The sequence below is a fragment of the Canis lupus genome, chromosome 3, assembly GCF_003254725.2.
Source record: "Canis lupus dingo isolate Sandy chromosome 3, ASM325472v2, whole genome shotgun sequence".
Lineage (NCBI taxonomy): Eukaryota > Metazoa > Chordata > Mammalia > Carnivora > Canidae > Canis > Canis lupus.
Window position 1 is genome coordinate 54,547,951 of NC_064245.1, and position 25,577 is coordinate 54,573,527.

The 25,577-nt window shown below is 53.2% G+C and overlaps 2 protein-coding genes across 16 annotated transcripts in view; both read right to left on the reverse strand.

Annotated features, from left to right (window-relative positions):
• Positions 1 to 4,352, reverse strand: part of CPEB1 (cytoplasmic polyadenylation element binding protein 1) — a 94,388-nt gene extending 90,036 nt beyond the window's left edge. For 4 of the 11 annotated variants that reach the window (XM_025437499.3, XM_049108495.1, XM_025437500.3 and 1 more), the window contains exon 1: positions 3,353 to 3,506. In XM_025437499.3, the coding sequence (XP_025293284.1) occupies positions 3,353 to 3,490 (138 nt within the window). In that variant the 5' untranslated portion in view covers positions 3,491 to 3,506. Of the gene's footprint in view, positions 1 to 2,605; positions 2,797 to 2,883; positions 2,994 to 3,106; positions 3,252 to 3,352; positions 3,526 to 3,818; positions 3,904 to 4,201 lie in introns of those variants that run through there. The other 7 variants (XM_025437510.3, XM_025437504.3, XM_025437509.3 and 4 more) reach the window with 7 other exon arrangements.
• Positions 4,353 to 14,475: 10,123 nt separating this feature from the next.
• The window catches only part of AP3B2 (adaptor related protein complex 3 subunit beta 2), a 33,489-nt gene continuing 22,387 nt past the window's right edge, over positions 14,476 to 25,577 (reverse strand). For all 5 annotated transcript variants that reach the window (XM_049108500.1, XM_025438351.3, XM_049108497.1 and 2 more), the window contains 12 exons: positions 22,464 to 22,650; positions 21,131 to 21,249; positions 20,556 to 20,664; positions 20,151 to 20,268; positions 19,590 to 19,773; positions 19,384 to 19,444; positions 18,949 to 19,055; positions 18,537 to 18,765; positions 18,058 to 18,142; positions 17,749 to 17,846; positions 14,996 to 15,134; positions 14,476 to 14,891 (listed from right to left, as the gene is read on the reverse strand). In XM_049108500.1, the coding sequence (XP_048964457.1) occupies positions 14,741 to 14,891; positions 14,996 to 15,134; positions 17,749 to 17,846; positions 18,058 to 18,142; positions 18,537 to 18,765; positions 18,949 to 19,055; positions 19,384 to 19,444; positions 19,590 to 19,773; positions 20,151 to 20,268; positions 20,556 to 20,664; positions 21,131 to 21,249; positions 22,464 to 22,650 (1,587 nt within the window). In that variant the 3' untranslated portion in view covers positions 14,476 to 14,740. The remainder of the gene's footprint in view (positions 14,892 to 14,995; positions 15,135 to 17,748; positions 17,847 to 18,057; positions 18,143 to 18,536; positions 18,766 to 18,948; positions 19,056 to 19,383; positions 19,445 to 19,589; positions 19,774 to 20,150; positions 20,269 to 20,555; positions 20,665 to 21,130; positions 21,250 to 22,463; positions 22,651 to 25,577) is intronic.

The window sequence follows — 25,577 nt, forward strand, 5'->3', positions numbered from 1 at the left end:
CAAGTCCCAGGTCAGGTTCCCTGCATGGAGCCTGCTTCTCCCTCTGCCTGTGTCCGTGCCTCTCTCTCTGTCTCTCATGAATAACTAAATAAAATCTTTAAAAAAAAAAAAAAACTTCCCAGACCACAGGTTTAAAAGAAAAAAAAAAGTTATCTAATTTGTATTGGAGTCTGCATTTTTAGAAAATCTCTTTGGCAAAGGCTCTGAATATGGTCTCTACTGCTTTATGATTTAAGCCTTTTGGGAATAAAATATGGAAATAAAGGTACATACCCCTTTACATCTGGTAGTGTGGCTATGTACGCTTCTGTGTACCTAAGTTTCACCCAGAATGAAAACCCATTCGCTCATTCTTGGCACAGGGCTATTTTATGTTCTGGAAGCTTATTCCAGAAGATCTTAAGCACATACTGCTAAAACCCTTATTAATTCTTCCTGGAAATCTAGGAGGCAGGATTATGGGAATTTTAGCTAAGAGAGAAAAGGTGAGATTTAATAAGCCATATTCTACTTTCAAAGGTCTTAAAACAATTATATAATATCACATTTGCCTAATCTCGGAAGGAAAAAGTTATTGAAATTCTAACTGTCCTGAAAAAGGAAAGTCTTTTGCTCAGAGGATTGGGGAGGGTCACCCCCACAGTGGGAGGAGCCTGATTTCTCCAAACCTCTGGCTCTCTCAGATCAGCTAACTGCTCTGACACACATCCCGGAATGATAGACACAGCACATTCCTCCTGACATCAACACCACTGCACAAATGCTCAGAAGACCCACACTGACTTCCATAACAACCAGAGAGATTCCATCCAATGCAGTTAAGTTTCGCCGTGCCTATAAATGGGACCAGCCCATAAACCACTGGATTTCCTATACAATGTCCACCACCAATAACTCCTTGATCCCTCTGACCTACCAGACTGCACACAGTATCATACCTGGAGAAGGAAAGAGCTAGGTTCACACTTGAATCTCCCAACAGCCTTGTAACAATTTCTGAGCCTGTCTCCTCATTTGCAAAATAGGGGAAAAATCTAAAAGGAAGATTTGAAGACTGGGATCCCAAACCAGCCCTGAGTTTGAATCTCCTCTTCAGAGACATGTTACCTTAAAACCTTACGCAGTCCACAATTTTTTAAGCTCTACATTTAAAACTGCGACTGTCAGCTTAACCAGGAAAAAAGTCAAAGACCTATCAATTCTGGCTGCATGTCTGTGTGTGACTGCTACTGCTGCTACTCCTGCTACTAGCTGCTCCCTTTAGACACAAACTCTAGCACAGTAGGCACTACTCTTCTCTCCCTTCTTCCCTCATTTATGTTACCTCAGTTCCCTGCGGGGATCTGAGCATGCAACCAGTTTTCAGGATTAAAAACAAAATAAATAGCTTGATGACTCATGAAAATACTTAGTGAGACAGCTATTAACACAGGCTTACTTGCTAACAAGTTCAGTGTGAAGCCTGGAGTCTTCCTACTTTCCCCACCTTCCTCTGCTTTCTGTCTCAGGATCATTGCCATGGGAGGTGAACCACAGCAAAAGACCCACTCCTGTATCAGGTGCCTATGGCCCAACCCAAACTGAGAACATATCTGTGATCATTCACCACCTGCATCAGCTCTTACTGTGCAGGCAAGCCTTGGGAGGGGGCAAGGCAACCATTTTTATATTATAAAGACTGACTTACATATAGGGTAGCCAACTCCCAAATTCTAGTTCTACAAACTGACCTGCAGGGCCAGGCCACTCAAGTTTCAATTCAATCACTTGGCAAACACCAAACTCTATGGCAACGTGCTCTGGGGGCAGTGCAGCTCCAAGCCAGTCCTGCAAGGAACGGCAGACAGGGCTGAGCTCCGCAGCATTGCTATCCCTACGGGCTCCCCCTGAGCTCCAGGAGAACTACTTCTACTCCTCTCCTACCTATGACCCAAATCAACCACGCAAGGAAACAATCACCAAGCTGAGGTTTCCAAGGTTTTGTGCTGCCTGTTTGTATTTCCTCTTATTTTTAACCCAGCGTGCATCCCAGGCTCAAATGGAGCCTGAGGGTGCAAACTATCCTCCCAACCTCCCAGTCGCACTGGAAGTGCGCACTCGGTCACCTGATGGGGCGGGGAGGCGAGGGGGCGCAGACGACAGGCGGCACACCTGTGCCTCCCAGAAAGCCAAGTGGCCCACTCGCCCCTCGCCCCGACAGATGACGCAGAGCAGTAGTTTACCCAGGTGCCAGAACAGGGAGTGTGGCTGCGGAGTGGTAGCCAGGGAGACCAGAAGCAGTTGCCAGAGAAATGCAGCGCTGAGCACCGAGACTGCGGGGTGGGGGTGGGGGTAGGGGTAGGGGAGAGGCCCCCACGGGGCTCCCAGAAGCGCCCCCCACCCCCCAGCTTCTCGGCGCTGCCACGGAGGCTGCCGAGCTTCTGGCCTCCCTCGGGAGCGAAGTCCCAATTGGAGGCACGTGCGGAGGACCGAGGCCCGCAAGGTGCACCCTGCCAGCTCCAGCTCCAGCGCCCGGCGCGCGTGCGGCGGTGTGCTTCAGCGCCCAGGTGTGCCTTAGCCTCCCACAGGCGCCCGGGCAGCACCCGGCCATTCACCAGGCCTCTACCTGGCCAGGGTCTCCTGCGGACGAGGCTACGAAGTCAGGGGCTCCTGGACGACAGACAACACCGGCACCACGAAAAAGCCCAGGAGCGACGCCGAGTGGCACAGCCAAAGGCGAGCGAGTGACCTGTCCTCGGTCCGGGTCCCCAGCACCCCCAGCAGGCTTCAGTACTGGCCCAGGCCTTCCAAGCCAGCTGCCCTTCAGCTGCAGCTCCACACCTGAACCGGAGCGGGGTCTGTAACTCCACCTCCTCCCAGCTTGGTGCACCTGGCCCCGCTAACCTGGGTGCACGAGAGAATGACAAAACCAAGGCCACACGCACGCCTGCCCTCCGTCCGCGCCGCCCGGCCGGGGAAGCAGAAGCAGGTGCCGCCTACCCGTCCGTCCGTCCTTCCGGGCCCGCAGGACTCACCTCACAGGCGCCGCCTGGGGCCTCCCCCCGCGCCCCCGCGCAGCCCCCTTTGCACGTGCCCGCCGCCCCGCCGCCCCCGCGTGCGACCCCACCTAGACGACCCCGCCCTCAGAACGCGGCTCCTGCAGTCGAACGTGTGAAGCCATGTGACCTCCCGGGGCCGGCCGCGGCACCTCGGCCCGCACGAGGTGCCGATCCCTCCGCCTTAAAGGAACCACGCCAGCTGCCGTCGCGGCGCGCTCCGGCCAGCCGAGGCCCCGCGCGGGGGTCCCCGCCGCCCGCAGCCCCGCCCCACCCGGGCCGCCCGCCCCCGCCCCCGCCGCCCGCTGGGTACGAACGAGACTCGCTGGGGGCGCTGCGAGGCGCGGGAGCTCCCTGCGCCGGCGGCTTCGGGTCTCACGTGCGACGGCTGCGGGAGGAGGAAGCGTTCCCGGCGCCGAGGCGCCCCTCCGCCCGGTGGGCTCCCGTCTGGACATATACTCGAGGCCCCTGGGAGCCCGCAGCGCAGCCTGGAGGCCCCGCCGGCCGCCCCCGGAGGGCCGCGGCGCCTTTAAGCCCAAAGGCCCTGAGTCACGAGGAGGCTCCCTGCCCCCCTCGCCACACGCCCCTCCACGAGGCCCCACGCCCGCGGGCACGTGACCCGCGCCCCGCCCGGGACTCGCGCTCACGGGGGGGGGGGGCGGGGAAGAGGGGGCCGCCGGGCTGGCCGAGGCTGCGCGCGGACCGTTAGCTGCTGCGGCCAGGACCGCGCCCCGCCCAGCCCCGCCCCGGCGGGCGGCGGGCCGGCGGGCGGGCGGCTCTTACCAGCGGGAACGCCATGGGGCCGGCGTGGCCCTGCGGGGCGGGCTGGCTGACGGACGGGCGGCGGGCCGGCGAGGCGAGGGACGCGCAGACACGTGGGCGCTATTTTTGCAGCGAGCCGCGCACAGCGCCGCGCCCCGGGCCGCTTATAAAGCCCCCGTGGAGCCTCCCCCCGCCCCCCCCCCACCGCGGCCGGATGCGAAGCACCTGTGCCGGCCCCGCCCGGGCCCCCGCCCGCCCCGCCCCTCCCAGCCGGCCGGGCCGAGGGCTCGCCGCCCACCCGGAGCCGGGCTCGGGGACCTGGAGGGTGGCAGCCAGCGCCTGCGGGGCCGCAGCCCCACGCCCGAGCGCGCCGCTCACTTAGTGACCCTGTTCAAGTCACTTACCTCCTCGGGGCCCCACTTCGCCCCGTACACTCGTGTGGGGCGCCACTTACAAGCCCCTGCGACGCGGCGACCTGGTGCTTTGTCAAGAAGAGCCCCGGGTCCGAGCTCCTGTTCTTCCAAGGACCCCTCCAGGGCGGTAGGCAGCCCTGCGCGCCCCTGCCCCCCTGCCCCCTTGCCCCCGCCCTCGTCCCCGGGCTCCGCAGGCGCGTTCACACCAGCTCCGCTGCACCCGGTGCTGGAGACGGGGACGCGTCGGGGATTCCGGAAAGTTCCAAAGACACCAGGGGTCCTGTTCGGACCGCAGCTCCCTGGGCAAACCGCTTCCGACGCTCCTGCCCTCCTGCAAAGGGAAGCTACAGGGAGAGAGGACGGGAGGCACCACCGTGGGCCTGGCTGTGGCCACGGAAGGCGACCTGGGGTAGCTGGTGCAGGAGCAGACCGGAAGCCCCTGGCGCTCGCAGAGGCGGAGATGGCATTCCAGGCGGAGACCAAGCAAAGGCGGGGAGGGAGGATTGAACGGAGCGGCTGGATCTGACCGGACGGAGGATCGTGTGTGCTGATACCACCGGAGGGAAGAAGCCTGGGCCCAGTTTGTGAAGGGCCTTTATTTTGCAGACAGCAGGGAGCTATTAAGAATTGTAAACAGGGGAATGGCTGCATCAGGTCTGTTGAGATGTTGCTGGAGACTTGTAGAAGCTGAGGAGAAACAGGGACTGGAGCGAGGAGAGGAGCCAGCATCTGTAAAGCATTACTAAGGGTTTTACCTGTGTAAGCTCCTCATAACACTATTTATAAAGCATTTATTATGCACGGGGCTCTTCCTGGCAGACTGGTGAGGCTGGCCTGGATTTACTGGCTGGGGTGAGGGGTGCGGGTAACTGCAGGTTTCTGTGGAAGGAGAGGAAGTCAGTGGTCTAAACCTACTGTATCAGGAGGATTAATGGGAAAAGGTGGCCGGGGTAAGAACAGATGGAGTAGGAGGACTCAGAGTGACAGTGAAAGTTGGCCAATCTCCATTCACAGTTAGGTCCTTGTGCGGGGAACTTCTTGGGTTGCTGGGGGTCACAGGCAGAGAGGATGATGGCTGCAGGGGTAGAGCAAAAGGGGGTCCTGCATCCCCGACCTGTCACCTATTCTACCCTCTTCCTGCCCAGCCATCTGCCCTCCTTCTTAAGGTGGTGCACCCCAGCCATCCAGAAAACCATACCTCATGGTTCAGCTTCCCTGGGACCCTCCCTCAGGGGGTCCTTCCTGGGGCCCGCCCTTCTTGGGGAGCAGCCCACTCCCAAGTCTTACTCTGGCCCACACACAGCATAGGACAGCTGCTCTGGGGTGGTGTATCTTGTCTTCTTGGGGGTCATAACCTGGTCAACCCATGGCACAGGAGCCACATGAGGGTGAGTGAGTGAGCATGGAGAAGGCCTGGGCATATCTAAAAGGGTAATTAGCTGATAAATACCATGTTGTAATGAGGTCCCCACCCAGCCAGATCTTTTAAGACACTCTGGGTTGTCTTGGGTTTTTTAAACGTGAAATTTTCCTAATTTTAAATCTGGCCACTAATTCAAATTAAAAGAGCAAAGCCCAGTATATTTAGGGTCCCCGTGCAGCTCTCTTGCCGCCAACTTGTGTACAACCTTTTCCTTGACCCAAAGCTGAACAAGATAAGAATCTGAAACCTGGAATAGTGTCCAAGGGAGTAGGTATCTGGGAAGTCTTTCATATTTTAAAGCTTCTAGCCATAAGAAAACGAAGGCATCTTTTAGGTGACTTGGAACAGAAATTGCTGTCCCAGTAATAACAACTGACCTTCACTGAGCACTATGTGCTTGGCACAGTTCTAAGTGTTTTACCTGTGTTAGGTGAGAAAACTGAAGCTCAAAAAAAAAAAATAAATAAATAAAAAATAAAAAGGCAAAGTACCTAGCCCAAGGATTCTGAGCTAGAAATGGAAGAGTGGGAACTCAAACCCAGACAATCTCCTTGTTTCAGAGCCTTAACTAGATCAGAACAAAACTGCCAGGACCCTTATGTGTGCAGTTCTTCAGACTGACCCCAGAGCTTACTGCAGATGGTGGAGGAAGGGGTGGCTGAGTCAAAAATACAATCATGGCCTCAGGTGTAGCCATGCCTCTTTGCTCCCTGCCCTCACTTGGCCATACCTGCAGGTAGAACAGGAAGAACAGTACCTCTGACTGGAAGGTGTCCACAATCCACAGGGTGTGGAAAGCAGCAGAGGTGGAGATATTAAATGACTCGGTCAAGTCCCCACAGCTGGTCACTGACAGAAGTAGCAGGAACAAATAGGCAGCATTATCCATTCTCAGAGTCAACAAACAGCCTTTGAGCCCAGCTATGCCTGGCACTGTCTCTGCAGTCAAGCCCCAGATTTACAATACAGGTTCTAAGTGTAACGGTAATTGGCTGGACTAAGTTTTAAATGCATGTACTAAAAGGACTGGAGGAACCCTGTAGTCGTGCTCACTGCTTCCACCGCAGGCAGAGAACTGGAAAGAAGAGAAGACAGTGCTGGGAGGAAATAATTTTCCTGGTTAAAAAAGATCAGAAGGGGGATTCACTTAGGAACTCAAAACTACGAGGTAAAATAAGCACACAAGTCTTTGCTAGACTTTTCCCAAGCTCTGTGAAGAAGAAATCATGTTCTTTGGTTTGGGTATTTTTAAAATGTCTTTTAAAGTGGGATTTTAAAATGTGGACCAGCCCCACCTTTCATCATACACAAATGCAAATTTAAAGTGGGTTAAGATATAAACGAGAGGGCAGCCCGGGTGGCTCAGCGGTTTAGCGCCGCCTTCAGCCCAGGGCGTGATCCTGAAGTCCTGGGATTGAGTCCCACGTCAGGCTCCCTGAATGGAGCCTGCTTATTCCTCTGCCTGTGTCTCTGCCTCTCTCTCTCTCTCTCTCTGTCTCTCATGAATAAATAAATAAAAATCTTAGAAAAAAAAAGATATAAACGTGAAAGGCACTACTTGGGAATGTTTCAGAAGGAAATACGAGAATATTTTGTTACCTCAGAGTGTGGGTGAATTTTGTAAATAAACAAAAAGCACAAGACATATTGTTATAAGATTGTTAAATTTGGCCATATTAAAATTTATTTTTTTAAGGTTTTATTTATTCATGAGAGAGAGAGAGGCAGAGACATAGGCAGAGGAAGAAGTAGGCTCCCTGTGGGGAGCCTAATGCAGGACTCAGTCCCAAGACCCCAGGATCATGACCTGAGCCAAAGGAAGATGCTCAACCACTGAGCCACCCAGGTGCCCCAGGCCACATTAAAATTTAAAACTTTGAAAAAAAAAAATTTAAAACTTTGAAAAAACAAAAAATTTAAAACTTTGATTTAACAAAAGATTTTTAAAATCTGAAAAAAAAAAAGTCATAAGTTGGAAGAAGTTATTTGCAATGTGAGATCTATAAAGGACTAGTTTCCAGAATGCATAAGAACTCCTTATGAGGAATTAATGAGGAAAAAAGACAAACCTATAGAAAAATAGGCAAAAGATGGGAACAGGCAATTGACAGACACTGAAAACCCAAAAGCCCAACAAACGTATCAGTAGATGTGTACTTTAAGCAATTACCAGGGAAATGCAAATGAAACCACAGGAGAGAAAAATGAAAAAGTCTCACTTTCCCAATAGCAGGATCCCTGCCAGTGAGGGTATAAATTGGCTCCCCTACTTAAGTTTTTTGCTTTTATTTTCTACATTGTTTTGACTTGGATAACACACACAGTGTGGAATACACAAATCTTAAGTGTCCAGCTCGATAATTTTTTACCTACGTATAGAGCCAGGTAACTATCACCCACATCAAGGCATAGAATCTTTCCAGAACCCCGTAGGGTTCCATCATACCTCTTCCCACTGTGTATCTCCAATTATTCTCATTCATTTCCTGACATTCACTCTGCCTGTTGTAGAACTTCATATAAGTGGTGTCTTTCATTCAATATGGTATCTGTGAGACCCACACATGTTGTCACTTGTAGCAACAGTTCAGTCCTCTTGTTAAGCAGGGTTCCACTGTGTGGATATAATGAATTTATTTCTCTATTCTCCTGTTGTTTGGTATTTGAATTGCTTCCAGCTTGAAGACTCTTATGAACAAAGGTACTGTGATCATTCTTGATGTGAACTGCTGCTATTCTGGTGATGCTGGTGGTTTGCAGGTGTGTATACCCTATGACCCAGCAATTCTACTCCTAGGGTAACCTGTTAGAGAAACTTTTGTATTTGTTAAAGGAGGTATGAGTAAAAATGCCAATAGCTGTATTATTCATAATTGCAAAAATAAAATAACCTTATATATCCACCAGCAGGAGAGTGGGTCAATAAATTTTGGTATGGTCATACAGTGAAATACTATATATAAATAAAAGTAAGTTAAATAAAGCCAAATTATATCAACATAGATGACTAAGAAAAAATAGTGAGTGAAAAAAGCAGGAGGTAGGAGAATACATACTTTATGATGCCATTTACATAAAAATTTAAAACATGCAGTATACTGCTATCACAAAGTACCATATTATTTATTGTTCAGGGACATATCCGTATGTAGTAAAAGTACAAAACAAACACATGACATTGATAAATGGAAAATTCTAAATAGTGATTTACTTCAGGGGAGGAGAGAAGAGCTTGTGAAATGAGGACAAAGAGTATTGCCTGAATTGATAAGTGCTTTCTTCCTTAAGCCTGGGAATCAGTACATTCGTGGTTGTTATGTGATATTCTTTAAATATCACAGTTTTTTAAAGAAATAAGGGACAGAGATTAAAGGCAGTGTGCTGGCAAACGTCTGACAGTTAGCTGTGGGAAGGGGAGTTATTTGCCATAGTCACCTATTTCTGTGACATAAATACTCCCACCACACCTGATTTCACACTACCAGTGTGACACTATGTGGCTCACAGAATTCCTGGGAGCAGTCAGTGCTCCGAGCCAGCACGCCCGCTCCAGCACACCACCGACATGATGTGGGAGCAAAGGGCCTGTAAGGGCCAGAGCAAAGGGCCTGTAAGGCCCAGGCCCCCTCTGAGGGACGTTCCCTCGACCCAAAAAGTTGGGTCCAGGGCTGAGTCGTATTAATTCATTGCTGTAAAGTTAATGCCAAACTAAACAGCTCCAAACAACAAAATGTCTCGCCTCACACAATTTCTGATAGGAATCCGAGAATGACTTAGCTGGGTGGCTCTGGCTTGGGATCCCTCCTGAGGTTGCAGATGAGCTGTTGGCCAGGACTGCAGTCATTGGAAGCTTTGCCCAGAGCTGCAGGTCTACTTCTTAGCTCACTCAAGTGGCCCCTGGCAAAACTCCAGTTCTTTGTCACAAGGGCCTCTCCCTCCAGAGGGCTGCTGGCTTTAGCTCAAGACATGGCACCTGGCCCTCTCTAGAGCAAATTACCAGATGGAGAGGGAGACTAGGATGGAGGTACGGTGACTCTCCTAACCTCATCTCAGGAAGGACATACTGTCACTTCTGCAGTTTCCCGTTGTTCACACCCATCAAGCCTGAGGAAATGTATGAGAGAGTGGCCCAAGGGCACAAATGTCCAGGTCCAGAAGCAGGGATCCCTGGGTGCTGTCCTGGAGGTGAACTGCCACACTGATCACAGTGAAAGCTGAGGGCTAGCTGCTTATCCTGAGATGCTCATAGTGGGTTAGAGATAACTGGAGTCTCAGCACCAGGAGCAGAACTCAGGAGGCCGTGGCCTCTGTTCTCGGTTAAGGAAACTGAGATGTCTCAGGATTCACTCGAGAGAATGCAGCTATTCCTGTCAGGATCCTGGGGTCTCCGTGCTGCATCATCCTAGGGAGACGCCCTCTCCCAACCCCACCTCTCCCTGCCTTCCCTCTGCAGGTGCAGATGCTGGGCTCTGGCATGTAAAAGCCTAGATCAAAGTCACCTTGCCCAAGCCCTCAAGAGTTCCCCGACCACAGAGCTGCCCCTCACATTCTCCTTCAGGTAAGACCAGAAGACAGTCCTGCTTATCTCCACATCCCTCGCCTCTGCTACAGGGGTCGCTGGTGCCCTCTCTGGTGGCCCCAGAGAGTAGCATATACTACCGTGCTGGCATTGCCAGACACAAGTCCATGCTGGCCACCTGGGATCCCACTGCCAGTTGGAATCGGGTGTCAGATGGCTTCAAAGTTCCGTGGTCTCTCAGCGAAATAAAACACTGCCCCAAACCAGAAGGAAGCATGTGGGGGCTGTACCGTCACACCCTGTTTCTTGTTTACGTGCCGGGGGGTGAAGGGGGTGTCATTCTATGAGAGCTCATCAAATTGCATGCTTGTGATTTGCACAATTTTCTATATGAATGTTATACATAATTCTTTTAAATAGTATTTGCATTTTATTTTTTAAAGATTTTATTTATTTGAGAGGGAGAGAAAAAAAAACACAAGCAGGGAGGAGTGTCAAAGGGAAAGGAAGAAGCCGGCTCCCCACTGAGCAGGGATCCCGATGTGAGGCTCGATCCCAAGACCCTGGGATCATGACCTGAGCCGAAGGCAGACACTTCACTGACAGAGCCCCCCAGGTGCCCTTGAGTAGTATTTTTAAAACAGTCTTTTAAAAATAAAGAGGTGTCTGGGATATTCTTGCCAAGCTCTGTCCCCAGGTACCACAGAGAAGCCATGCAGTATCTCTGTTTAAGCAGAGTCTCAGGGTGGAAGATCTGAAAATGGACTAAAGTTGGAGGACTCTTGACACCAGGATAAGAAGTGGTGAGAAGTTCAGGGGGTGTGGGCACTCCCAGCACCGTTCCAGGGCCCACTGTGAGGCCTCGGGGATCCCACAGCATCCTCTGCAGTAATGGGACAACAAGGATGGAGCTCCTAATGGTCAGGGTCAAACAGCACAGCCCTAAGCACTTTCTCTTAATAGATCAGTGGGGTGGGGGAGACAGTGGGCTCAGACCACCTTCTAGTAGAAAATCCAAGATGGTATGCCCTGCTGGTACCCCCTGTGCTCCATACCCTATCCTGGGTTTCATGCTTCCAGATCCTAGTTCACTGTCCTTCTCTTGACCCCGGGAGACAGAACAGAGCAGGCAGTCAGAGAGGGAAGACACAGCTCTCGTCCTTGAGCACCCTCCTCCAGCTCTCCTGTCTGCACCCCAGAGCTGAGGCTCTCCCCACCCAGTTAGCTCTGCATCTGGTAGAGTAGGATGGGACCTACGGGGCTGAGTAGGCCTTCTGTGGTTCACAGCCCTGTCATAGTCATTAGTTTATAGCTTTGTCACCATAGCACCTAGGACATATCAGCTGCTCAGTCACTGAAGAGGAAGGAGGGACCTAGGCAGGCCTTCCCTCCCCAACCACCCCTTCTAAGCCCTGTCATCTTGAGCCATAGTAGAGATGGGGGTGATTGAGCAGGATATGTATATGGCTCAGCAATGTTCAGGTAAGAAATTGGTGGTGAGGATTTTGACTATCCAGAGCCCAGGCCCTCTTGTGGGGCATAGTTTTTCTACATTCCCTTCCTTGTCCGGTCAGACCAGGGAAAGCCCTGTCACACTGAGTTACCCACACAACACCCATCCCTTTGATCTGCAGGCTATGCCAGGAGGAGGTGCCCCCCAGATTGCCCAGAAGAAGGATTAGCGCAGAGCCTCACCCTAGGGACTGGCTGGGTGGGGGTCCTGGCGTGGGCACAGCCTCATAGTGGCTTCCTTACCAGCCCTAGATAGATCTGTCTGCCAGTCATGGCAGCTAGCCAGTTGCCACAGCCTGGCCAGAATCTGAAGCTATTTCTTCTGCATTTTCCAGGGCACTACTTTGAAGCCATACTGGACTGGGCTCTGTGACCAGCCCCTCACTCAGTTCACTGTTCTCTGGCCTGTGGAGGCCTGTGGTCAGGCTCAGGCACACTCAGACCTCCTGGGTCTGCATTCCTGCTGTGCCCCATCCTTGCTGGGGGCACATTCTCCCCCTGTGAGTCCAACCACCTGTACCTCTTCCCAGCGTCCTTATGTACCAGCAGAATCCTAAGAGTGCTTCCTAGTCTTGGTGCTCTGTGGTCTGGGGGCCCCAGCTCTGGGCCAGCTTCCTGGCCACCCCATTGACGCTGCTAATGGGACTGTGAAATCCAGGAGATCTGAGCCCAAACCCCTGAGGCCCTGGGGACAAAACAGCACCAGAAATGCAAAGCCTTGGGTCCATGACAAAATACAGGGTATGATATGGGTTGGAAAGAAGAGTGTTCTAGGGGAGAGTGAGGTCCCCTTGCCCTGCATGTCTCATCTGCTCCCCCCAGTGTGTGCTGGGTGGGCCCCTTCTTACCCTTGCAGAGACTCACTCAGGGGATGCTGACATGGCAGGGCTGTGGCAGGTTCAGCCAGGGACCTAGAGTGTTGGGAGGGCTGGGCTGGTCTGGGGGCTGGATGCTGGGGCAGCTGATCCCTTCCTCTGGCAAAGCTTCTCTTTCCCTCGATCATTCCCTCAGCACAGCCTGGGCTCTTTCAGCTTCCCAGCTTGGAGGTTGCAGCATCTCCAGCCCCAGCTGCACAGCCTGCTCATTGGGCTCCTTCTCCTCCTGGCCAGCTGCCCAGTCACACTCTCCGGCCACACCTCACTCCCCCACTCCCTGCCTCTCTCCTGAGACCAGCACAAGAACCGTTTGCTCATAAAGGGTTGCGAGTACCAAACCCACAGGCTGGGACATGCTCCAGAGGACCCAGCACAGGGCCGCAACCAGATTCCAGCACGTAGGATTCTCGCTCAGGATCGGAGACCCCAGGACCCTTCCTGAGAGGCTGTGGGAATTGGGGATGGGAGCTGCTCAAGGGATGTTGGGTGCTATGCATTATACACTTCTGGCTCTTACAGAATCTACTTTGGGGCTTTTGTTGCAAAGGACAGGTCAGCCTAGAATTCTCTGATGGTCTTTGTCCAGATTCCTCAGAAAACCACTCTCACCTTCTTCTGCTCTGGGCAGTGCTGATTCAGAGACAAGAGTGAGAATGAGTCGACCAGTTTGCCCTTGACTGGCAGAGCAGTGACAAAAACAGTGATCCCAGGGAGACTGTGGGGCTCCAGCTGCTCTCTGGTGCCACAGAGCCCAGCCGGTCTCCAAGGACAGCAGCAGGGGCATCCCCTGGCACTTCCTCTGTCCTCCTTCCCTGAGAGGAGGGCACACCTGCTGTACCTGTCTCTACCCTGCAGCGACTTGCTCAGGAAAGCCTCAGGGACAGGGCTGTGGGGGAGGGAGGTATGGCCAAGGGAGTGGAGTCTTGGTCACAGAGGACCAGAGGCTGAGGCATCACATCTCAAACCATCATTTGAGTGTGTTCCTTGTAACCCAGGCAATCAACACGTTCTGGGGAAAAAGTGTTTCAAAAGCAAAACCAAGTTTGGGTAACACTGCTCCAACCTCTTTGGGGGAAGGATAGGTCACAGTGCAAATTGACATAGTAAAGGCTTTGAGAAGGTATGTGGGAAATAAACTTGTTTCATTTAAATCCATTATTCCAAAAAATAAATAAATAAATAAATCCATTATTCCTAATCTTGTTGATCATAGACTTTTTTTTTTTTAATAGAACACATGCTAATGTGATACTTTATACACCTTTTGGAACCACTGCTCAGCCTCTTTTGTCAGGGGAAAAGGCATCAAGGAGGGCCCTGACCCTCACTGCCACCTCCAGAAGGCATGTCCCAGGGACAGAGGCTATCTTCATTGTTCAAGTGTCCACAGAGCAATAGCCTCTGCCCCTGGAACTTTGTTGAAATGCAGAATCTCAAGCCCCACTGCAAACACTGACCGGAATTTGCATGTTGTTAAAATCCCCAGCTGATGGGACACGGGGCATCTGGGAAGCACTCTTCCACCTCTCCTGTTCTTTCCCAACTGCAATGGCTGGTTGGGTCATCTCCCCAGCCTGGTGGGGGCTCCGCTGCAGACATATTCTGAACCTCACACCTACATCTGGGGAGTTCCCCACATTATGAGTCTTCCCCAAAAGCCCATGGGGGAAACCAAGGGGCTGACGGTTACTGGAGAGGCCTCGCTTTTGCAGAGGCTCATAAAAATGACCAGGGAGTTCTTCCAGCTTGGTCTCCCTGTCTCTGCTTGGGTGTGTCTCTTCCACAGACAGACCTGGAGATTCAGGGACAGTCACCATAGAGTCCAAGCAGAGTCACCTGTGAGAATCAGCCACAGCCTTCCCTAGAAAGTCACAGGGACCACAGGTCACCCACTGCCTTATCAGAACCCAGAAGGAAGGAAAGCTGAACCAGCATATAGGGAGAAGACATTTTATTGGGATATTGCTACATAAATAGCTGCAGAAAGCCAGGAAGATGAGGGGAGCAGCTGCTGGCTCCCCCTGCATAGGTCACAGTGGAACCTATAGGGAGGGGCCCTGTGGGGGGAGCCTGGTAATGAGCAGAGGGCAACAGGCCCCCCTGGATACTATCTGCTATGAGAGAGAGAAGAGGGGGGCTAACAGCCCAGGTACAATGAGGGAGCGACAAGTGGAGGTCAAAGAGGTCCTAGCCCTTGGGAATCACTGGGTCAGAGCCTGTACCACGTCCTTCACCAGCATGGTGCCAATCACCATCTTCTCGCTGTTGACAGTCAGCTGGGCGGCTCCAGTGGGCCGAGCATCCAGGGTCAGTAGGACCAGGCTCCCACTGGTCAGTGTCCTGCCTGCAAATCTGAGGTGAGGGTAGAGGAAGGGGCTCAGCCTCGGGGTGTGGGGCCTCCTACAGAGCCAGCCTCCCCACAGCCCACCTCTTCCCCTCTGCTGGTGGCCTTGTACCTGTACTCATCAGATGTCCCACAGGGTACACGACCCAGGTTGGCAACAGTTGTCACTTTCTGCACCACAATGTGGTCACTCCGACAAGTGTCTGGCAGCGTGAGCTTCTCTGTGATCTCGCTCATGCCTGTCAGCTTTCCTGGGGGCAGAGATTGTGATGAGGGCAGAGGCCATGCTGGGACCAGAGGCTGGCACCTGAGTCTGTCTACTGAGCATCCTCAACCAAGTTCCCATCAGTCTGGCCAGGTCTCATGCTAAAAGGGGTTCTGAATCTCTCGATCTTAAGGGGCTACTTTCCTGCTGGACCACACCCTCCTTTAGGAAGCCAGCCTCCCCACCCTATGCCACCCCAAGCTCTATCCATGTTGTTGACCAAAGACTGGTCTGGCTCTTCCCCACTGTCAGACATCTGGGCTATCTGTCCCTTGGAAGGAAGGGACCAGTGGACGTGGTGCCCAGTCAGCTCGAAGAGGTTTTCTCCAATCCAGCCCTCACACTCTGGTCCTTCCTGGCTGGCTCTCCCACCCACGCTCAAATCCCTCCCAGCTCCTGGAAGCTAAGCCCTCACAAACAGATTATGGGTGGCTGTTATACTCCTGGTCAAGGCACTGGTCCTCACTGGACAGGCCAGAGTCCAGCAGCCACTCAAGGCTCTCAGAGGTGGACCTCTCATTCCACCTGTGGGAAGAGCTCCAAGCCTGGCCAGGGCTCCTGAAACCCCTACAACCCCTCACTCTACAGGTCTGACCAACCTCCATTCACACATGCTAGGCCAGCCATGTGATGTCCTCCTTCTGCCCTCCTGCCACCCTTTCTTCAGCCTTTCTGTCCTCCTTCATTCTTCTCTTTCTGAGAACAGACCTCCCTCTCCTGCTGCCCTCATCCCCTTCCTTTCTGACTAGCGACATTTGTCTCTGTACCTTTACTTTTCCTGCGGCCAAGTCTCTGAGTCCCTACACAGTCCTCTCCAGAAGCAAGAGTTCCTCATGGCAGTGCCATGTCTCCCTCTCCATGCATGGTCAAGTCCTCCACAGAGGGCTCCATTGCCTCAAGCCCTGGTCTCCTCCCACCCACTGCAGTTGGCCTCTGTCTCCCATTTGCAATGACCTGCCCGCTGAAGTAAGCAGCAGCCTCCAATCTGCAGATCGCTCTGGTCTGTCACCATCTGACCCCAGGGCACGCTTCTGGTGTTCTCTCTGGGTTCTCTTTTTGCCTCTCACTCTGTTCCTTCTCTTACCCCTCCCCTCCTTCTCCTGAGGAATGCAGGTTTTCTGCAAGGATGCTCCCTGGCCTTCCCTTCCCACCGGTCTCTCCCCCAGGGCCCTCTGACTCATTCACAGCTTCAGCTCTCACCTCTGTACTCCTGACTCTAGCCTAGAGGTGTTTCCAGGGCACAGGCGCACATCTTCAGTTACTTGCTAAAGGCTGCCTCCTGAATCTCCCAAATGCACCTCACAATCAGCTCCTCTGAAACCAACCATGATCTCCCCTCCTCCCCTGACTAGCCCATTCCTCCTTCTCCCATATCAGGGCTTTGGCAGATTACAGGCTGCAGGCCAGATCTAGCCTGATCCAGTGGGCTGTATGGCCTGCAATGTTTTTTATATTTTTTAAAAGTCAGGGGAAAAGAAATCAAACAATATTTCATGACATATGAAAATGATGTGAAATTCAAATTTCAGTGTCCATAAATAGAATTGTATTGGAACATAGCCACACTTGTTCATTTACACATTATCTGTGGCTGCTTTGTGTTAACAACAGTAGAGTTGAGTAATTGTAGCAGGGACTATATGGCTGAAAACATTTGCTTTCTGGCCCATTACAGGAAAAGTTTGCCAACTCCTGGTCTAGGTGAAGGGTACAGTTCTTCCTGCCATCCTTGGATACTTCTCTCTATTCCTCATCAGGGCAGCAGCCCCTGGCTCCCCCTTCCCAGCACCACTACCCGCCCCAGCCCTGCAGTCCCTTTGCTGGGGCTCTCATCTCCATCCTCACCATCTCTCACCAGAGCTAATGCAATAGTCTTGCACACAGTGACAGAATTTAGGCCAAGGTCACACAGCAAATGAGCAGTGGGGTCAGAATTTTGAGCCACAAGTCACGAAACCCCATGCTTCCCCTGCCTACGCTGTCCTGCATCTTGTCCCTGGTGCGGGCTCTCCCCATCCAGTCCTAGCTATGAGTGCTGCCGGATTCTCCTGGGTGAAACAGATCTGAACCTGGCCCCTTCCTCAGATACCTTTCAGGGGGTCCTCCACTGCTAGGGAAATGAGGCCTACAGTCCTAATCTCCCTCACAGTCTTGGTGGACCTGATTACTTTGGCGACCCCTTCCAGCTCTGAAATTCTGAGATTGAAATCCTTTCGCATAGCAATCAAGGCTTTTTCAGAAACTAGACCAGACATCTCATTTTCAGCTTCGTTCTGACTACCCCTCTGTGCTGGACTCCTGAGCTCCAAACCAAACTCTTTTCCTTTCTTCCCTATAAACTTTCACTGGGACACACTTATGGTATCTCCCCAAGTTGGAATGCTGGCCTAGAATTTTCTGCCTGGCCAAGTCCCACTCCCTCTAAAGCCTCACTGAAGTGTCCCACCCTCTGTGAAGCTTCTGCTGGAGGCACAGGCTATGAGGCCTCCCTCTGTCTGAAGATGGCGAGGCTCCTCCAGCAGGACTGCATTGGGAGCTTACTGAGAGCCCCAGCGGTGCTGGTGCTGAGCCCCCTCCCTTCTACCCCAGGGAGCGCTCACCTTGTTCCTTCTTGAACTCATTCTCACTCATGAACACAGGAGCCATCAGCTCCCCAACGGGTGGCTGAATGGAGACATAGAACTGCCGGGTTTGGGTACTGGGAAGGGTGGAAGGAGACAGAAGGAGAGGAAATGAGGCCAGCATCTTTCCCCTCACTCCCCCACTTTGTCTGGAAGCAACAAGAAAGTGAGAGAAGATCTGATGGCTTGAGATGGCTTCTGGATCCAGCAGCTCATGATGTATCCCTGACATTCTGCTCCTTCCTCTCCCCAGCCCACCCTCCACCCCACCAGGAGTTGGATACACACCACAGCTGGAAGTTGGCCACCTGGGTTGAGTCACAGAAATTAATGCCCATTACAGCAGTGGCAGATTCTCCCGGCGCCAGGGACTCTGCAGCGGTATGAGGCAGGGAAAGGGGGAGAGAGGCAGACACCATCACCTGAGAGGTCTAGAACCCACCACTGCCAGAAACGATCACTCCTCTAGGCACTCCTGACTTTCTGGGCCTCTAGAGATGGTTCCTGGTTTTCTCCTTAAATCTAACTACCCTTTCCCCAACCCCACCCTCACCCCATTTAAATCAGTCCTGAAACCACAAAGGCCTTCTGCTCTGATATGGACTTGCTGGTTTCCCAATCTATCTTGTCTACCAGGGCATGATCACATCAGATGCCCTCTCTGTACCCCCACAGCCTGGCCCAAGGCAGAGAGGGCATTGGCAGCCACAGAAAGATGGACTCTACCCAGGTGCCTCCTTCTCTACCATGTCCAAGGCCCTTCGTACCGATTTCAGGAAATTCCTGGATGCTGATGCCAGGGGGCAGTTTGGGGGTGCCCACGTGCAGGCCCTTGATGGGGGTCTCAGAGCTGTTGGAGAAGTGGATGTGCACAGACACCATGTGGGGGTCCCCAGAGAAAGGCTGGCGGCTGAAGGTGTAGTCCACAGCCAGCCCCTCGCCAGCTACGCGATGCAGCAGCTCCTGCCTCCCAACACCAGACACCGGACTCAGCAGCTGGAGGGGAGGAAGAGCAAGGAGAGCGCCCATCCCTGCCTTGTCTTCATCTACAGTCATCGAGCAAAGGGGACTCAACACTATCCCCTACTTCACACCCCCCCACACACAAAGCCACACTATAGGATGCACCACAGAGATGATGCAGACCCGCCCCAGCAGTCCTTCCACCATCCCACTCACCGAGGGCACCAGCGGGGAGTCTGTGAGCGTCAGGCCCTCCAGGTCAGTAGCCAGACTGGTGGACACAATCGTGGGGGGAGACACAGGCTGGACACTGGGAGGAGTGACTGTGGGAGTAGATGAGGGAGGGGATGATGAAGGACAGGCAATGTGGAATTGGCTTGGATTGAGCAGGGAGCCCAGAGTTCGGGGAGCACACGGTTCAGCACCACGGACAGCGAGGCACATGGCCGCCTGGGGGCTCCGGGCAGATTTTGGTCCTTGATCCCAACCCCACACCTGGGGAAGTCGCCCTGCTGCCTCTCAACCCAGAAGTGTGTTCCGTCTGCTTTTCCTACCCTGGAGCCCTGGGGAGCCTAACCCAGAGCTCCCATGGACCTTCTTAAGCCATCCTCCCGAGGTGTCCTCCCCGTGACTTCTATCACCCAAACTCACAGTCCTCTAGGTCAAGCAGGGAGATCTCCTTGGCCACGGGGGCACTTTTGCTGCTGGGAGGCTGAAAGAGAAGAATGGGATGCAGGTGCAGGAGGAGAGCATGTGGCCTGTTCTGGGTTGGGTAGGTGATACCATGGTCTATTCTAGATGGTGGGGAGATGACTGGGCCTGGCCCATGAGCCCCCCTCCCGCCCCAAGGTTCTCACTGTTTTTTTCCTCCAAGAATCAGGTTCCACCTGCTCCTCCTCGGTGTCTGATGTCCTCTCAGACTCTGATGAGCTACTGCTGGAATCACTGCCCTCATCTGAGGATGAACCTTCTCCTTGTCCCTCGGCTACCTTCTTCCTCTTCTTCATCTTCCTCTTCCCACTTTCCTCTTCACTCTGTTCACTGGAGGAGAGAGGGCAGGTGGGGCTCAGACCCAGCCTGGAACCCCTTCTTGCCTCACAGAAGAGCAGGAGAAGCCCAGGAAAGTGGGAGGGAGGGTAGGGAGCCTAAGCCAGTGGAGCCCACACCCAGGCTCCTATGCTGGGGCCCCTGGCCCCAGACTGCTTCTCCAGGCTGCCCCCCATGAGGTGCAGACCCAGCACAGAGACCCTCTATAGCCAACCACAGCAGCGATCATGGGAGTAGACTGGGGTTTGCAGGAGGTCTGCATGAGGAAGCACAGGGGCTCTTAGGAGAGTGGCTAAGGCTGAGCGTTCCCCCCCTTCTTTTCCAGAGGAGATTCCTAAACCCCACCAGCATCTGGCTGGCTGGCCTCTTACCTCTCACTGCTCTTCCCTTTCTCCTCCTCCTGGTCTTCACTATCAGACTCACTGCTGGACTCCCCGGAGCCACTCTCACTGCTGCTCTTACTGTCTGAGGCACTCTCGGACTCGGGGTCTGTGAAGGAACTGTCTCAGGCCCCCTCCCTGTGTGCAGAGCAGGTGCCCTGGGACCCCACCTTGACTCAGCACTGAAGCTGCAACCCCCTGAGCTGCCTCTGGCCCCAGATGCCACCTGCACCAACCAGGACACAGGTGGACTAGTAGGGGACATGCAATCCCTCAGGTCTACCAACACACATACAGGTCCACACAATTAGGTGCACAACCCCGGGGACACATGAAACCATGTGAAACACACACACAGGCAGGAGCACAGAATCCCAGCTCTGCCAATCTCCTCACCACTGTCTGCCGACTCTGTGGGGCCTGACTCCCCCTCAGAGTCTGAGTAGAAGGGCTTCTCCTTCTCCTTCCTCTTCTCTCGATTTGAGCACTTGGTCCATTCAGGTACCTGGAGATGGGGGTGGGGCAAGAGGAGCATTAAATCATGGTTGGGGCAGAGGAAGGAAAGCACAAGGCTTTAACTTTGCACCTGCCTCTTCTTGAGCCCTACTTGGACCAGTCTCCAAGAGGGAAAGTGGGGATGAGTGGAGAGGCACTGTCCGTGGAGGGGAGGAGAGGCTACTGAAAGAGGGAGCACTGCTAACCAAGGAGGAAATGGGGTACAGCACACGAGGAGGGTGAGGGGGGAGCACAGGGTGGGAGAGAGAGCACTGCACACAGAGTAGAGGGCACATGGCACACAGGCAGGGGGACCTCAGTGTATTCGCCCAACAGGCCCACGTGGGTCTCGATAAGAGACAGATCTTCTTCCTGCATGTGGGGAGGGTGTCAGGAGGGCCAGGCAGCACTGCCAGGACTCTGCTATCTGCCCTCCCCCCCACACACACACAATTCAATCCTTTACCCCTGCTGACCTCCACATTTCGCACAGATGGGTCTGGAGCTTCCTCTGGCCAGTCTGGGAGCTCCTGGTAGCCTGTGGCCTTGGCATTGAGCAGGTGGGACAGTGAACCCAGCTGGAAGTGATCCCGGTCTGGGGGCAGGGTTAGAGGTCAGGCCAGTAGTAGGTTTTAGGAAATCCCCTGAGAGAGTTATCTCCTGGGGTGGGGGGCACGACTCTGGTCAGGATCCCCCTCTAGGCAGATGAAAGCAGTGAGCGTGTTCCGTTAGGATTCTTCCACCCTGATCGCACCCTCGGGTTGTCTGGCCTGACTAGAGCAAGGGCTGAGGGAGGGGGGCGGGGGGTGGTGGACTCCAGGCCTAGAAGATGCTGCTGGCTCCTCTGCTTGGTTCTATCTAAAAGGGAGGCAGACATATGAGCGTGGCTCCTTTTCCGGGGCAATGTGGGCTGCGTGCTTTTGCACAGCCAGGCTTGGGAAGGCGGCCTGGTTGGTATGAGGAAGAGGATGGGCAGGTTGGATCAAGGCCGGAAGACATGCCTGGTCAGACTCTGGACCCCGTGGGGAGGCACGTGCAGTCTGAACGGGAGTGGGAAAGAGTCGGGGCCTGAGGTCCAGCCTGTGGCATCAGAGGGCAAATCAGAGACTGATGAGTGGGGATGGTGTTGAGGAGAGAGGAATTCCTCCTTCCTGGGAGATTTTCAAATTTGCTCCATCCCTCAGAATCTCCCTATTCCTGAGGTCCAGGGAAGGGAAAATGCAGAACCGAAAGGCACCCAGGAGAACTGAGCCTTGTGACAGAGGCTCCCCTCCTATGTAAGATTCCAAGGTCCAGAGAGCCAGCTGAAGGACCCTCCCCTCCTGGCCTCTCCCCAGGCCCCTGTCATAGGAGATGCACCCAAGGACAGAGAGGCAACGCTGACGACCCAGCATTTGGGCCGAGCTCCAGGGACAGCCCAGAGTGCTGGCAACTTCTTCCTCGGGAATTTTACAAACATACACCTCTCCTTTGAATGCTGTTTGATTTCCTGCCTTCCCAGGTCCCTGGTATTTAAATCTTGATAGGTAGTGCCAGCTCAGGGAGGGAGGTGGGCAGGGGAGCCAGATGGGGAAGGAGCCAGGAACCCAAACCAGCTGGGAGGTATGGTTGTGGGTTACTGGGTGATTAAGTCCTGGGTGCTGCAGGACAGGCAAGAGGGGGTGGGCTAGGGGGAAGTGGGAGACTGGCATTTCTCCAGAGGTCCTGATGTCTGGCTAAGACTGGGACCTCAGGGGCACAGTCTGGATCTGGGGTTCTGGCCAATTCTTCCCCCTCCACCAGGAGGTCACCCTTGATTTCCGCTCACACCTTTGAAGGATGACTCCAAGACTGGGGCTGGTTTGGGTGCCAGGAAGAGCTTCTTGGCATGACGGCTGAGGGCCCCCCCTTGCTCTGAAGGGACGATCAGCTGTCGGGTAAAGCGCGCTCGGTCACGGATGTCATAGTTCTGGTCATACTTGGCCAGACTCAGCACGTACTGGGTCAGCAGCTTGGTCTGGGGGATGAGAGATGATCAGCAGCCATCAGAAAGGGTGGGACACAGAAGGCCCTGCAGCAGTCTGTAAGCCGACACCTCCAAGCAAGTGCTTTCCTCCCAGCTGACGGCCAGCTGCCCCCACCACGCCCTCTCCCACCTGCTGTTGTACCCCTCTGCCGTTCCCCTCACGTCCCTGGCTGATGCCCGACCCGAACTCTGACAACTGCCGTGGCCCAGCAAAAGAGGTTGCCCTTTTGGAATCTCCTTCCTCTTGGCCGTGGGCCCCATCATTCCTCAGTCTGGGGTCCCCACTGTACCCCGCCTACTCCAGGCCGGGTACTTTGGGGTGGCAGGATGAGTGAAGGTCTGGAACATTCTACTGGAAATCCCACAATTCCCAGCCAGCATCACCCAGAGGAAAAGTAGACAACAGAAGGAGACCGGAGGACACACAGGGATCCCCTGGGCAAGGGCTGTCCTCATGCCCCATTAACCCATATGGTAGACTCTGAGCAGCCTGGGGTCTCCAGAGGCCATGGCCTCCCCTGGAAGGTTCTGAGATCACAGCAAACTGGAGCTGCCTATGAGTTTGCTGGAATCATGCAGGATCCACTGTCTGCAATGGAGGCAGCCACATCCCAGGACCCAAAATCTTGATCCTGGACTGCTCTGACTTGCATTCATAGCATGATAGGGGGCAGACGTCATTGATGGAGGCCTTCTAGGGCTGTGTGTTGTGTATGGTGCTTCACATGACCTCATGGAATGTCTGCAGCCCTTCTGAGAAGTAGGGACTGTTGTCCCCACTTACAGAGGAGAAGCAGAGTCAGAAGCGACATATTTCAGGTTAAAGAGCCAGTTGGTGCTGCTTCTAGGCCCAGGCCCACCAGAGCCAGCAATCTGCACTGCCTACTGCTGACATAAGGGGGCTATCCCCAGCTGGGTCTCCATGTCTTGTGACCAAGACAGAACCACCAAGTACATAGATCTCCTGTCCCTACAGCCAGAGTGCCCAGGGCAGCAGGAACCAGTGGAGGTAGTCCTGAACCAACCCTGGTCTGCCTGAGGTTTATGGACATCCAGCCAAGTACATGGCTGACTTGGGTAACCCAGTGGGAGCATCACAAAGGATCAGAGCTGCTGCTGTGGCAAAGCTAGAGAGCTACAGTGACTCCCTTGTGCCTATGACACGGCCCACAGGGACTTCGGCTCAGTCCCTCCTAGCAGTAGCAGCGCCTGCTACACTTTTCCCATCACAGGTAAGTATTCTCAACTCCATCCCCCCTCAGATGCCTTGCAATGGACTCTGTCACAGACCTTCCCTTCCCTGGGCCAGACATCGTCTGACTGCTCACGGCTGGTGGATGCCCTCATCAACATGGTCCATCATCAAGATGCTGCTGATTCCCTTCTACAGACTTCCCAGCTGGCTGATCAGACTCCCCCCCACCCCTACCCCCTCAAGTCCTTGCCTAGTTCTGGAAAGAAGTGTTAAGGATTTGGATCTGTCTGTCCACAAACTTCACTGTATTATCAACAACCAATACAGGAAGGGGTTGGTTCACCCACCTCTATGCTGCAGGATTTGCTTATAACAACTCATTACCCTTCTCCATACCAAGGATCCATTCACCAGAAATCATAGCATCCAGCCTGCACCAGCAGGACCGTCACCTCATTCAGCCAGGATGTGCAGGATTTATGGGCAGCTCAAGAGGGCCTATGAGACATGCGACAGTGCACCAAGAACAGAACCAGGTACCCATGGACCAGCGGGCTCCAGCTTCTGGGGCAGACTTTTAAGTAAGGAACATGGACTCCTTTTCAAGAATGGATGTTAACATACCTGCCACCTTCCAACCACCTGTAAAATCACACTGGGACACCAGGTCCTCAGAAAAAAATACAACAAAATACATCCTGACCTTACATATAGAAATACGCTCTAGATGGACATGGCCCACAGATTCTAAGGTCCTCCCCCACAATTCCTGCCTCCTGGTGTTTGTGCCTTTATGCAATCCTCTCTCCATGAGTGTGGGCAAGACCTAAAACTCACTTCTAACCAATAGGATATGGCCAAAGTGATGGGGTGAAATCTAATCCCATGATTATGTTTCATTATATAAGATTTGCTCTGGAGACTTTTTACCTTGTAGCTTTGAAGAAATAAGCAGTGGTGTTGGGAGACCCCCTCGGCAAGGAACTGAGAGTGCTCTCTTGAACTGAAGTGGTCTCCAGCTAACAGCCAGTAAGCAGCCAGGGCCTCAGTCCTAGCATCCCAAAGAACTGCACCCAAGCACCAACCCTGCCAATCTGGAAGTGAACCCTTCCCTGTAGAGTCCCAGATGAGAACCCAGTCTTTGCCAGCATCTCAATGGTAGCCATGCATAAGACCCAATGAAACCCCATGCCTTGACTCTTAACCCACAGAAATTGTGAGAAAATAAGCATGTTGTTTTAAGCCACTAAGCTTACGGTAATTTATTACACAGCAAGAGAAAACTACTACAAAAAAAAAAAAAGAAAGAAAGAAAGAAAGAAAGAAAGAAAGAAAGAAAACTACTACAATGGATTTAAAAAACACAAAAATAGAAATCTAGATGAAATTACTGGTGACATTTTTAAATGACATATGACTGGGGAAATAACTTTCTAAATATGACGGCACTTGAAGGAAACAGAAATGAAAAAATTAATATATTGAATAAGACACCAATGGGCAACTTCTAGATGGCTATCTATAGGCACCAGAAATGTATTTTTTAAAGCTAAGGGGGGGCGCTTGTGTGGCTCAGTGGTTGAGCATCTGCCTTTGGCTCCGGTTGTGATCCCCGGATCCTGGGATTGAGTCCCACATCAGGCTCCTCATAGGGAGTTTGCTTCTCCCTCTACCTGTGTCTCTGTCTGTCTCTCATGAATAAATAAATAAAATTTTTAAAAAA